Consider the following 14,248-nt stretch of genomic DNA (forward strand, 5'->3'; position numbering starts at 1 on the left):
GCTTGTCTCCAGGTCTGTGTCCACTTCCAAGCTTGTATTCCCTTCCTGTAAAATATCTGAGGTGAATGAGGGAGTTGCACTGCCTCCCAGGAGAGATGCATGCAGTGGGCTTTGTGCTCTTGGCTGCTTCATGAGTGCAGCAGTGGGGATGTATCACAGGCATAAGGGCAGAGCCTAGGATCCAGGGCTAGGAAAATGCCTGGGCTACCTGTGAGGATTCCTCATCTTCTGCAGGGCTGGGCATCCATTTCCACTTCATAATATAGACTCATCCTCTTTCTCTTGTGGTAAAATGAGAGATAAATAAGAAAATCACTGATAATGTTTTGAGGATAGAGGATGTTGTGGTAGTGAGGTTTCTGTGGCTTGCTTTGCTAAAAATCCACAGAACTGTGGACTGAAGGTCAAGTCTGTTCAGCAGTCTTCTAGGGAGGACTTTTCACCATGTCATATGTCAAATCAGGTCATTTATTTTTCATTCATAACATACATTTAGAAAATTAGTAATGTTTTCAGCAGTTATTAGATATATCCTGGGGACCATTTCTTATGGCTCTCTACTGAGGAATGTAAGTTTTCTCAAGTAGTTTCCTGCCTCTCCTCTTCACATATCTTGCAGAGAAACACTTTTAGGATGGCTTATAGGTAAGAATGACTGTGCCTTCTCCTCTCCAGCTGTGGCATGATTTTAGAGGTACCTAAGTTACTCTGAGGAGAATAACTAGACAGAAAGCTTTCAGTATTACTCCAGGTGATATATAGCACTTGAAATACTGTAGTGAAGTACCTTATGTTCTTCCAAAGCTTGGTATTCATGTCATGTCTATGCATCTAAGCTTTCCCTTCTGGGCTATGTGGAAATCCTCCCAGGGCAGCCTCCCACTGCTGCTGTGATCATTCTTCCATCAAAAGGAGCCCAGACTTAGAGAGTTCTATTAAATTCGACAGTATTTTTACCCAGAAGCCACACAACATATGCAAAGGATGCAGATGCAGACTTTGGAAGTGGTATTTCTAAATCTTAGACATGCAGACATCTTTCAATAAGAGTGACTTGGGAGAGGAAGTTTTACATGAGGGAGAGTTTAAAAAAAAAATCCAGGCAGGTTAATTTTTAAAGACAATGGGGCATCTATGTGAGCCAGCTGAGGAATGTGGAGCAGCAGTTCTTTACATTGGAAGGTGTATTTCAATACAACTAATACAGCCCTGGGCTTGTCACAGAGCCAGCTGTCATGCAAACCTGCACCTCTTCCCAGTGCTGCCAGTACTGCGAGCATGGTGCAGTGAACAGCACTACAGTACTAACTGCGAGTCTCATGGAGCATGAACCTTCTTATAAATGTGCATGCACATGCCTACAGATTAGGTATGAAATGCACATGTTGCATTATTTTGTTTGCAGTGTTTGGCTGTATGTGAATTGAAGTACATGTGACTGTATATAATAAGCAGCATGCCATTACTAACATTTATGAAATATGTTTCAAAAACTTTGTGGTGTTTTCTTAATGATAAATTTAACACATAGACTGTATGTGTGGAAGGTTTTCACACAGACTGTGGGAAGAATACAGTGATATAGTGCAGAAGCTAATTTACTAAAATGCAATATATCAATCTCTTGCTCTTTTCCCCAAATGGCAAATGCAATTAGGTTCTATATAACAAGCTAAGTGCTTGCCAGATTTTTGAGGTATAATTAAGTGAATATAATAATTTGGTAATGCTAAGTTTGTGATTTTAGTATATTTTTAATGGTTCTAATCAGCCACAGGGTGTTTATGCATAGATTTTATATTTTGTGAAGAAGTAAAAGAGGGGGATGGGTGGGAAGGTTTAACCTTTCAGTCTTTTGTTTCAGCTGCAAGTGAGTTTTTATAGCTAAGTTAAGAAGCTCTAATATATGCATTTGTAGTGAAGATGATAACATCCTTAAGGATAATAGCAGAAATATGTCTACTGTACATTGAATAACTGGGCTGACATATTATGTTTTCCTTATTAAAATCAAGCTCACGACTCTGTTTTGTATAGTGACTAAATCAAATGTTTACTTACCCGTTTTTTAAAACATGTTTAATATATTATTCACAGTTACCTCTAGCAAACTTTTAAACTGCATGTTTCCTTTTCTGGTTAATTTCATGTGGTTTAGTCATGCTTTTAATGGCCTTTAGAAGGTCCCTTGGAGTTCTTTAGATAACAAACAAGAAACAATCCCTATGAAAACATCAAAGACTAACATTTCCATTTCTCAGACCTTAACAGCAGGAAGCTTATTAGTCTAACAGCCAGACAGGGTCAGGTTTGCAATATTGTCTTGTCCTCAGCATTTGTATTTTTCAGGAAAAGACTGCAATAAATTGTGCTCCTGTGAAAACAGTTTATTGTAGTTTGTTTGCTGTAGCCTGTGCTATCTCAAGAATGTGAACATGGATAGAGAAAACTAAAATGCATTGAATGCAATTAAACTTGGCAACATTATCTTCAGAGTGTCTAATCATATATAATAGTACAGCAATTTATATAAACATGACTATACAGAGGATAAAACATATATTTTCTTCAGAAATCATTTAAGTTCCCTTTCTTAAGCTTAAAAATAAGCAGCATATATTTTCAATAAATCTGCTAACACTATTGGGCAGCTGTTAAATAAACAGATCGGCTGAGGGTTGCTTGAACAATCTGTGAAGGCAGAACTGATGATTTGAGGATCTGGGAAGAATTTGTTTCAGCTAATATTTAGTACATTTGTCTTTATATTAAAATGCAGTAAAGTATTTTAAATTCTACTTTTCTTAGTCTGAACACGATTAGATTATTTTATCACCTCTTGCTAAGTAATACCACTTTCAGTAACACTTGATTAATAAACTTCAGTTACAAAATATCTTTACTCTTCTTAAATGGCTAGATAACAACATACAATTTGTTTAATTTTGGCAAATTTTCTATAAATTGCATGTCTTCTATATTTACCAAAAAGCATGCTAGAAGATGTTGATTATATTTTACCGTACTAAATGCACATTATATAGAGCACTGCTTAAAAAGACAGCATAATTATTTCCTTTCTTAAAGTATTGCACTATTGATTATTAACATTTCCTTTTATTCCAGCTCAATTTGTAATCTAATAATGGCTAATTGTTATGTGCTACACGCTAGTTACTCTTTTATGCTTTATTAATACAGGATCATATTAAAGTGGCATTATATTAAACAAATCTATAGGTATTTATCTCTCAAAATAAGTTATTTTTCTTTGTTTTATTTTTTAAAGTTACTTATTGGGAAAGTAAGACTTTTGCCATGTACAGTACTAGTTTGCATGTATTCATTTAAGTACTAAAAACTGTAGTATGCTCGATCCATATCTGACTGCTAGGTTTCAATTGACAGCTGAGAATTTGTGACTGGACCATGAATCAAAACGGCAGGCATTTATACCCCAGTGCCAGTGAGGATACATTGGGAATTACTTGGCAAAGGTAACATTTTAATTATTTCCACCCCTACACTGCCTCTAAAAAAGTTGCATAGAGCAGCAATATCTGTTTTAGTGGGCCTCCAGAGTATATGTGACAGCATTATGATCAAAATATGTGTGTAACATTTCTCCTAAACTCATTCAGGTTATCTTTCATGCAAGCTGACTTTAGACGATCCCTTAATGTGACACCTGAAATAACATCATGCTGTCCTGTGCAAAGGGTTTGCGAGCTGAAGGAAATACTGATCCTAGGCTTTAAAAATGTCTTTGCTCTCATATTTTTGGGACCTGATTGTTAAGAGAAAGAAAATGGTGCTTTTAGAGGTATAGATGAGTATAATAATAAATGGCTGAGATGGTGGTAGGTTTTGGGTGAAGAATAACTATATTATTCATAGAGACATTTCTTACCAATAGGCTAGTGTAGGTTTAAGTCACTAACATATACCTGAAGGTAAGATATAAACCATCTTATTTTTCAACTAGATAACAGAAAAGTTAGGAACGATTTACAAAAAAAGTTTCTTTTTCTATGAGCCCACCCTGTCCTCCCCCCAACAAATAAACCAAACAATAAACTTCATTAACCTTTGATATAGTATTAATTTATTAGATTTTACATCTCTTGGTATATAGTGGACTATGATAACAGCAGAAGGTGTTTATCTAAATAGGCATACAAACTAATCAACATAATTTTGATACATCAGTTTTCATCTTTTTCATGTACAGGATTATCTTTGGCACTTAATGACGCTTGTCCATGTAAGGCTTGTAGGTTGGGAGCCTATCAGATGAAGTATTAGCCACTCACTCATGAAATAATTTAAAATATTTTTTAGAAATTTATGTGTACATGAAAATATATGTACTTCTGAATAGTTAGTGTTAGTATGTGTGTGAGTGTAATTTATAGTTACTATACACAAAATGCCTTCGGATGCATTGTGCTGATGGTACTATGGATGGCTAGAAGTTTTGGGACTTTTGAGTATCAACTTGGAAAGGAAATTACTGAATTTAAAAACTGATGCTGTTTACAAATCTGAAGCTTAATTTCTTCTGTATTTGGTTGGGTTTTTTTTTCAATTTATATGAAACAATGTTTTAAATCTGGAAGAATTGTGGCGGTGAAATAAGACCTTGTCATTTCTTTCCTTATGTATTAGAAGGTACAATGGAAAATTAGCTAATGGATTCACCTCATCTTCTCAAGGACTGTGATTCACATTACAAATCCCCATCACACAGTAACTGCCAGAGTTTTCAATGTACTGCCAGGAGTGAATCCAAACTGAGTTTTTATAGCACAGAGGGGATGGTTCATTCTCCCACTACAAAGTGACATTTTTCAGGGCATTGACAGGCCTTAGAAAATTGCATCACAACAACTTATCTAAGAGCATCCTCACGTGGTTTTAATCAGTCATCACTCGAGCCCCCCTTAAAGCAATGCCAGTTACACTGATAGAAGCACTGTCTTAGTGTTTGGTGAATTCTGTTTTTCAGTACCATCATACAACACCCTGGGCATAAATTGTGAAAAGAAAGGAAAGGTGGGGGAAAAGATTTCTATGTGATGATCAAGAAAACGTTGGTGGCAAATGAAAGCCTTCTCCACAATCCATTTGCTGTTACAAACCACATCGCTTTGCAGATCACTCCCAGCACACTGCCTGCCACTGTGGCCCTACCAGCAAACACAAGCACTGCCAGAAGAGCTTGGGCACAAAACCTGCCATGGGCATTTTGTTAGGGGCAGAGGCTATGCCACTCGCTCTTGGATTATGCACAGCCTAGAAGGACAAGGAAGCAAACAGGTCTGCCTAAGCAGATGGCTTTTAGTTATTGGGTTTTTAAAGGTGACATTCTTCAAATCCCACAGAAATAAGGACCTAAGAAGAGAAATTATACCTGCTCAGGTTAAGGAGCAGTGAGTCTTTCTAACAGTAAAGCCAATGTTAGAAAACAAGAATATATTTCAAAAGTAACTGTCGCATGTGGGCAAAGAAAGATATCCCAATTCAAACAAGTTGCTGCAACTCCAAATGTTTTGATAAATGTTTGATTATGTGATTTCTTTAGATCTGCAGAGCTCAGTTTGATTGTACTCAATCTCATCTTATACATGAGCCTTTTGTGGTAAAGTATACTGATTTTCAGAAGGGTTATTGACCTCAGGCAGGTGAAAAAGTTGGCAGTCCCTCAGTGTTAGCTGCTCTGTCTCTACAGATACCAGGTAGCAGATATGGTCAGGTTGAAAGCTTTGTCGTCAAGTACTGTTGGAGAGCCACACCTTGGAAGTTTGGAAAAGGTGAATGACAAAAACTTTCTGTTATTTCTGTGTGTCTTTGTCTTACTAATAGTTGCCTATCCCACCTCATGGTAGGTACAATGCATAGATTTCAAGTTTGTTTTCTTTTGTTTTATTTCCTTAGAAAATTATGTGTCTGTTGGCATCTAAAAATTCAGGTATAGAACAGTAGTGGTCTGTATGTAAAGACTGAACTTTGCAGAAAAGAGAATATGACTAATACTAAACAAAAAAGGACCAAAAAGCCACAAAAACTTAGATCACTGATACACCATTTTCTACAAAACCAGAAGACTTGCAGTGAAAAGTGATAACAAAAAATAGATTAATAGTCTGCATATCTGAGTTAAACATTCTAGTATCTTTAAAGGAAATACTTACATTAAACATTCAGTGAGCATCCTAAAAAAACCAAAATAAAATGGAAAAAACCCCTATCCCAGTTATTTGGTGAAGTATTTAGAAGTAGTAATTTTTACTTTGCTCCTCATACCAAACCATCTACAGCTTTTGTTTGGATTGGTTTGATTTTTTCATTGCTTACTTAGAACATTTAGGGTACATATTCTGTTGTTATATGACTTTTTATATTTATTCATAAATATATTTTTTTTATGTCTGCTGAACTTTGAACATCGTTTAAACACATCAATAGAAATAAACTCTCCAATACTTTTATGATCATTTAGGTAATTTTTTTGGTGTACATGTGAAGAAGATATTCAAAACCATTAAAAAACACTAAATCCTTATTTTTTTGATAATGGCAGTTCTGTTTTCCTAGAGACAGAAGGCGAGGAAAAGCTGTGAAAATCTGTAAGGCTCATTTAGAAAAATACAGTCTCAGTCACTACGTGAGGGCAAGAGTGTATGCAAAAAGTACACTTAAGAAACAAGCGAGAGTGACAAAAAGTGGGGGTGTGTGTGTGAGGCTGATAGCATGAGTTTGATCCTAAATCTACACCACTCATTACACCACTGATGGTATTTCCAGTATAAATACTCATAAAAGCTGGCATGATGGGTCTCCTAGACCGTGTGGAATGTTTGCAAGTCTTCCACAGACTGTTAGCAACTTTGCATTGCCAAAGTGCACGCTTCAATTCAGCTATCAACAAATGTATTTTTATTTATATTAATTCTCTTAGCAAGCATTCTGCATTAACTGTTTAACATTACCTTTACCCTATGCAGGCAAATGGACTAGGCTAGAATTTCAGGCTTTCATTCTGTTATCTTGACACATCAGCACAGTACAACAGCTGGCTCATTCCTGGAGATGCTGAGGGGAGCACTGTTCTCAGAGTGCTGAATTTCTTTCTCAGCTGTAGCTGTGGGGTATTCAGCATTCCAGGCATCATTCCTCCCCCTCCCACTTCCCACCCTCCCTGCACCACTGTGTATTTATGCTAACAGTACTGATAAGGCAATCAAATGGGGTAATCTGATTCATCAGAGAGAGAAGTCGAAGGGCAATTGAGAATTGGTGCATATTGCTTTTGCAGCACAATATCTTGTACATGATTGGTATTGAGAAAGCATATAGCTAAAATTACACAGCCAGCAGCATGTCTGTCGAAACACATTTTGGCAAACACAGACACCTGTTAGAGCAGTAGTTCCTACATTGTGACCTGTGTCCCTCCCTCATTCCTCTCCCCAGCAATGGTTTGGAATAAAAGTAGCATATTATTACAATTCAAGACCAAAAAGGCTGAAGTTTCCTGGGTGCAAAAATATTCACAGAGAGCAAATCAAATGATTTCTTATCTTTATACATTTAAGTTACTATTTCTAATAGTTTTGCACAACTCTGTAATGTACAATGATGTACAAAACATTGTTTCTTCCCCATCCGGGCAAACATCTTCCTAAGAAACACTTCCTAAGAACACTTCCTAAGAAATTAGTTGTATTCAAGCCAGACTTGCATGCTGCCATCCCACAGGAAATGGGTCAGCAATCCATTAAGATGCCATTAGATAATCTAATTTGGAACTTAATCTCTAAATTAACCATGCTCCATACTTGAAGCATACTTGAGAGAAAGAAAAAAAGTTTATGTTTGAATCGATAGGGGAGCCGAAGCGTGAAGAAGGCTGTTTGTTTTTTCTGTAGCTGTGGTCACGTCTCAAGCCGTCTGGTAACCAGGAGAAACCAGACATGATGTAATTCCAGATTGAACTTGAACTTCAGGGACTTAGAATGGGGGAACAATGGACCATAGGAATCAATAATGTCCATTTTCCACATGATTATGTTTGGAGCTTTAAGTTCAACTTTATGGGGGAAGCAACAAGAGCTGCAGTGTGACCAAAATGAATGAGTTGATCTAGAAGCAAGATGCCAAAATAAAGAAAACAACTTCAGTAATAATTTCTGAGCAGCGCTGCAGATTCCAGCAGAATTAGAAAAGTTCTTGCTCTGCAGTGAACTGGTTGCCTGTTCTGAGATCTCTTTGTTCACTTAGGTGGGACAAACTTAATCTTATGTTTCCTGTCAGATGATTTTTGGCAGCTGCTAGGGAAGGAGGAGCATATTATTGAGAATTCCCAAGTGTAAACTGTATATTTAACCCCTTGGTTACGCCAGCTTTCTACTTCCTTATCATGTTACCTCCAATTGTTTCTTTTAAATCAGTAGAACTGATTTGTTTGGGGTTTATTTTGTTTGGTTTTTTATTTGTTACAGTTAGGATCATCTGCATTATTATTTAGTCATGCTAATTTGATAAACTTGTAGTTACATTTTTTTAAAGTGCTAAGGTAAAAATTCTAACGGTTTGAATGAAAATAGTGATATTTGGGAAAAGAAAAAGGTAGTGCAGGTGTGTAAAGTTTAGTTAGTTTTTCATGGGCACCCCAGTGGACTCTGGTAACCAAGCGCAAGTTCTCCATGGTTTGGCTTGATTTGGTCAGAGCCTCCTTTGTGCAAGTGCATGTTTGAAATCTGCTGTTGGCCCTGTTCCTGCATCAAATTCTCGTACATGGATGGTCCAAAGCACAGCATGGAAATGCACAATTTCTCTGGGCACTCCCACTGTTGTGGGTACTCTTTGTAAGTAATGGGTTCTGTAGCCTCTTCTTGATCTTTGTGTACCTTTTTGTGTTTCACTGCCACAAACAGAAGTTTGCAGGGAATAGAATAAATAGTATTTTTACAGATTTTCCTTTTCCCTCCCATGGGCGTAATTCTTTAACTCCTCTGTCTGCTAGATGGGTGATCTGTGCCTGCTAAACTGCAAAAATCATCCTAAACTAACCTGAGATACACTTCATACATCTCTTGAAACAAGTACTCAACTTGGAGGTGAAATTTGGCAGCTGTTTACCTATGGATGCCAGTTCAGAATGGTAACAGAAGTACTCCTTTAAGTGGATGTTGGAAGGATGGTTATTCCTTTGACAGAAATGCAAAAGTGGAAATTTAACCAGGACACTGAGAGTAGCGAAATTGCATTTCCAAAATTCTTATGATCCAAGTAATTTTAAGTGGTAAAACTCCCTGTATTTGCATGGGCAAGCAAATCTTACTAGAGAGATAGAAGTTCCTTGCTTGGTGGTTTACTACTGTTGCTTCACTCAACATCGACTGAAAGGTATTTCTACCTTTTCCGTCCAAGGACTGGCTTTGCAGGCTCTCCTCTACCTTCTGTAGGCTAGTGAGTTCATGTATGTGGTAGTAAAGCTGCAAGAAGGAAATACTGCTTTAGATGTACTTTCTGAATGGCAAAATACTCTTACAGACTTCTGAAACTGTAAAAGAAAGAAAGTAGTATCTGGTGGAAAATAAGAACATGAAAGACCTCCACATTTATTCAGGTCAGATTAGATTTATTTTTTATTGCATTTAGTTAATTGTTTAACATTATTATGGTCTTTATGTTATTATAACCTCCAAAGTGAACTGTATATACATATAATATAAGCACCACTTTTGGTCCATTCCAGTAATATTTTAATCAGTGGTTCTTGAAACAGCAATTATTATCTTTAAAAGGAAATCATGGCAGAAATCTTGATTGAATTAACATCTGGAAACTGTAATGGAAAGTGTAATGGAGAATGTTAACCCTGTAGTATGCTTGTAGAATTTTCCTTTGCTGTTTTATTGCATTTGAACAGATAAATACATTATACTTCCTGTAGAGAGAAGGAACTGTTGACTGTATAATGTATTTGATAGTCTAGCTATGGTGAAGAGAAAACTGATAGCAGTAGTGAAATCACTTAAAAGTGGGATGCTTCAGGAAGGTGGTCCTGCAACAAAGATGGATCCAAATCTCACAACAGACTCTTATGGTGCTTCTCACGTAATTTTCTTCAAAACTTAGCCTTGAGCAGTTTTTTAGGTCTCACTTCATATTTCAGTGGAAAGGCATTTATATTATAACTTCTGTCAGCAAATGGATAACAGATTTCCTCAGGAGTAGTAAGCTGGAGTGTGGGGTAGACCTGCTTTATTCCACTCATATACAAAGATTTCTTATCTGAAGAAGCAGTCATGTGGGCATCCTGTTAACTTCTACAAGTACAACCTTGCCTCTGTTCTTGGCAATGGAAAGAATTTTGGCTTCCCTGGTTGAGGCACGTAGTGGACAAAGGCGGAGTGTTGCCTCTGGTTTTGTGAAACCAAGTGCTGAATTTTAACTCACAGCAACTGCTGGATGGTATGGTGAAGGGAAAGGTGTTCCTCCATTTCCTGCTCCTGTGGGCACCCAGACAGAGGTTGCTTTGCAGCCCTAAGTATCTGTCACTCCTGCTAGGATGTTCTGCAAAAAAGAAGCAGTGGATGGTTTCCATGGCAGAAGCTAAGCTCTGCGATACTCAGAGAGGTCCTTTCTTAGTAGGCTGGAGAAGTCTAACAGGGGGACCTTGCTCTTCTGGGCAGTTAGCCTTGCTTGGCTTCATACTGGGGCAAGTGCTGGGGAACTACAAAGCAGAGTGTGGCTATCTATCATAGGATAGATGAAAGTGTGGCTATCTATCATAGGATAGATGAAAGTCCAACTAAATTTGCCATAAGTGTAAAGGGAGTCATGGGAATATTGGATAGACAGCCACATGCATGTAGCTCAGCAGAGCCTGTGTTGTTTGTTTGGTTATTCACAGTTATGTCACAGCTGTTCTTGGAGCTCTGTGCTGTGACTAGGGCTGTTTTCCTCAGTAGATTTAATTCAGTTTTTTTCCTTTGTCTGCAGTAAGCCCCTGATGGTGGTACCTGGGCTGGGGTGGCCCAAGATAGAGTTACATCTACTTGCAGTATGATAATGTTATTTTCTAAACTACAACCAGAACTCATCAAGCCTCAAAAAGAATGTCTTAGGAAGTGCCAGCAAACAGAGGGAATGGGCCAGTGCAGCCAGACTCTGCCCAGTGTGTGTGCTTAGACCAGGACTTCAACCACCTCCAGAGGTGGGGAAGGGGTGGCTGTCCCAGCCCTGCAGGCAGATAGCGTGTGGCTGCCTTGGTCCCCCAGGTGCTCTGCTGCCTGCACTCCATCTCTGGCAGAAGGCTTGGCGTGAGGTTTGAGAAAAGGGGCTTTGAAACTCCTGTGGGATATGCACAGTGTTAACATGGATGATGTATTACTCCCTCAGGATTCATAAGTAGTACTGACAAATGTCTTGCAGTCTGCATTTTTTTCATGGTCATAATACGAGGTGGGAGGCTTGAAAGGTTTAAATAAACACCTATATTAAACTGTTAGGTCATATGGCAACAATGGTCATTCATATTAGGAACTTGCTACAACTTATTTTTATTGAGCAGTTTCCATAAAAATCAAGATCTCTGCCTGGTATTTGAAATATCAGATAAAAATTTCGCTGCAAATACTAATTTGCTTTGTTGGCACTGAACTGTTTCCTTCACCCACTGTAGTCACTAGAGGGCTGGCAACTTTAAAACAAAGCAAAAAGTCAAAACTGTATTTATTCAATCATTGAAATGCACTATAAATCTTCAGAAAGATAACCTGGAGCCTGTGTGTTTAGCCTTTGCCACAAAAAATTTTAAATAGAGTGTTGACCTCAAACAAAATTTATATTCTTTGAGTTAGTGCTGTATTTTTTGAAGTCACTAAACACTGTAAACTGTATCCCACGTAACAGGACAGCAAAGAACTGTGCATTGTAAAACATATATTCAGACAGATCCCAAGCAAACAAATCTGAGTGGGTCTTTATTTTTTATTACTAGTTCTTATTTTTATAAATCCACATGCTTGGAAGCAATTTGCTTTCTGTCAATTATTTCAGAATTTACTTCTTAGCGTCACTGAAATCCAAGGAGAAAGGGACAAAAAACGCATTTTAAAACAAATTGTGAAGGAAGATGAAGAATAAATTGAAACAATTAAGCCACTTAAATGAAATGCTGGTATTGAATTTTTATTTTCTTTTTGGAACACATTCTTTTCATTATATCATCTTGGAAAAATCTTTCATGCATAACAAGGTTTAAGTTTTTGTGAGTGCTTCAAGATTTGTGATCTAACTGTGATTTTCAAATTTCAAAAGGGTTTTTATTTTCCTCCAATACCAGATTTTTTGGTAGTAGTCAATAGAATTAAAACTACCAAAAAAAATTAAACATATTAGCTGATCTTAAATTTTTGAAAACAGCAATTTTAAAAAAAGATTTTCTGAAAAGTTAGGACTCTGCAGGTATTAACACTCTTAGGTGTTCTTTGAGAATATACCCAACTAAAGAAAAAAAACCAACAGCCTTATTGAAAAGTATTTGTACTTCAGACATTGAAAGCATTAAGATATTGACATTTATTGTATTTTCTTCATGAAATAAGATTAGTCCTTCTCCTTTGGGAGTATGGCTGTTATTAAGACAAGCAGGTCAGGAACTATTTCCACTTTTTTTTTGTGTGTGTAAAACATAGCACCTGAAATTAATTGCTAGGAGTTAAAATGGTGAATTAGCAAGCTTAGAGAGGTAAGTATTTTCAAACAGAAGTAAATTAAAGAAGCCGTTTGTATTTTTTTAATGCAAAAGCTATGAGAATTTACAAAATGAGTTGACCACTTTTCAGCAACTGAAATGATCACAAAAGGCTGCTAAATGAAATGTAATTATGAACATTGGAAATAGATAAATGTCATGAACATTGGAAATAGATAAAAAAGGTCAATTTTCTTCTTTATACCTGATGCCATAAAAGTGCATCTGCTTGTCCAGGGAGAGAGCTGTGAAGGAATGGGCCAAAAGATATAAAAGGAAGAAAACTTTTTGCCTCCACCATACACAAGTTGAAGGGCTTCAGATGTGCTATCAGGAAGCTCGTTAGCCTAATCCCAGAGTATAATTCGAAATAAGCCCTTATGTTTGAGATAAACACTGGAAAAGCTCAATACAATGAAGTGCAGAGGAAGGGTGGGTTTGCATGCTATATGTCCAGTGCTGGTATTAGCTCTTTGTCAGTGATTCTGACTTGATGCTGTTTTTCTTCTGAATAAATGTGACAAAACTTTCTCTGAAGTCACAGAAGCATATAGCTTAGGATAGTTTGGTTTGGACTTCTGGGTTGCCAGAACCACATCTAAGGAAAGGGCTGCTCAGGCTACTGGGTACTGAACACAGCAGATGAGACCCATCTTTGAGTATCCATCTTGCAAGTACTACTGATTGGTGCCTGGCGAACCTGTGAATGCCATTGGGACTTCAGCTCCTTAGTGACAGAGCTCTTTTAAAATGATGACTTAAGTTCCTAGTCATTGAATCGTTCTTGAAAATACTTTTTTTCTCAGAGGCTTGTTTTAAAAAATATGTTACTTGCTGTTACCCTCAACTGGTGGCTACCCTTAGCTGCAAGTGTTTAGATGATTGGATCCTGTGTTAACTGGTGTTTCTGAAACTGACATTCTTAGGGAAAATTTTTTTAAAAGCAGTTTTTTTGAACATAAAATCCTCTGTTCTTATGGACATCCTTATATCTCAGAGGCCTATTTTGGAATGGTGACAAAATAAACTGATGTGTGTAAGAGTGGAGGAAATCTCACAGGATGCTGAACCACTGAATCTTCATGCTGTGTTCTTGAAAAAAGAACACCTGTACCCTGTGGTATATTTCACTAGCTCTTAAATGATATCCATTACTCTATGTAATGTCATTTGTATGGTTTAGTTGTGTCTGCTCTATATATTTGTATATGACATTTTTGGGGGTTTTCATAAACAAACAGGCCTCTTAGTGTAACTCAGGAGTCATACAACTTGCTACTGAGTTCAACATAATTAATTTTTTTTGAAACAACTCATACTTCCACAAAGAAAACTAGGAAGTAGAATCTCAAGTTACATTCACAAATTTTCTTTCCAGCTTTATCTTAAGTAGTGCTATTATTAATGAATATTAGCTGGACCTTGATTCAAATTCATTGTATACATGTTTAATATATGTTTTTTTTTCTCTCTCTCTTT

At 37.1% G+C, this 14,248-nt stretch overlaps 1 protein-coding gene across 4 annotated transcripts in view; it reads left to right on the forward strand.

Moving 5' to 3' along the window:
* NFIB (nuclear factor I B) overlaps positions 1-14,248 on the forward strand; it is a 167,922-nt gene that overhangs the window by 147,074 nt on the left and 6,600 nt on the right. For 3 of the 4 annotated variants that reach the window (XM_031056869.1, XM_014306952.2, XM_014306953.2), the window contains one exon: positions 3,409-3,497. The exons of the other annotated variant lie outside the window; for it this stretch is intronic. In XM_031056869.1, coding sequence (XP_030912729.1) covers positions 3,409-3,497 — 89 coding nt within the window. The remainder of the gene's footprint in view (positions 1-3,408; positions 3,498-14,248) is intronic. 4 annotated transcript variants of the gene reach the window in all.

Source organism: Geospiza fortis, unplaced genomic scaffold, assembly GCF_000277835.1.
Source record: "Geospiza fortis unplaced genomic scaffold, GeoFor_1.0 scaffold12, whole genome shotgun sequence".
NCBI lineage: Eukaryota > Metazoa > Chordata > Aves > Passeriformes > Thraupidae > Geospiza > Geospiza fortis.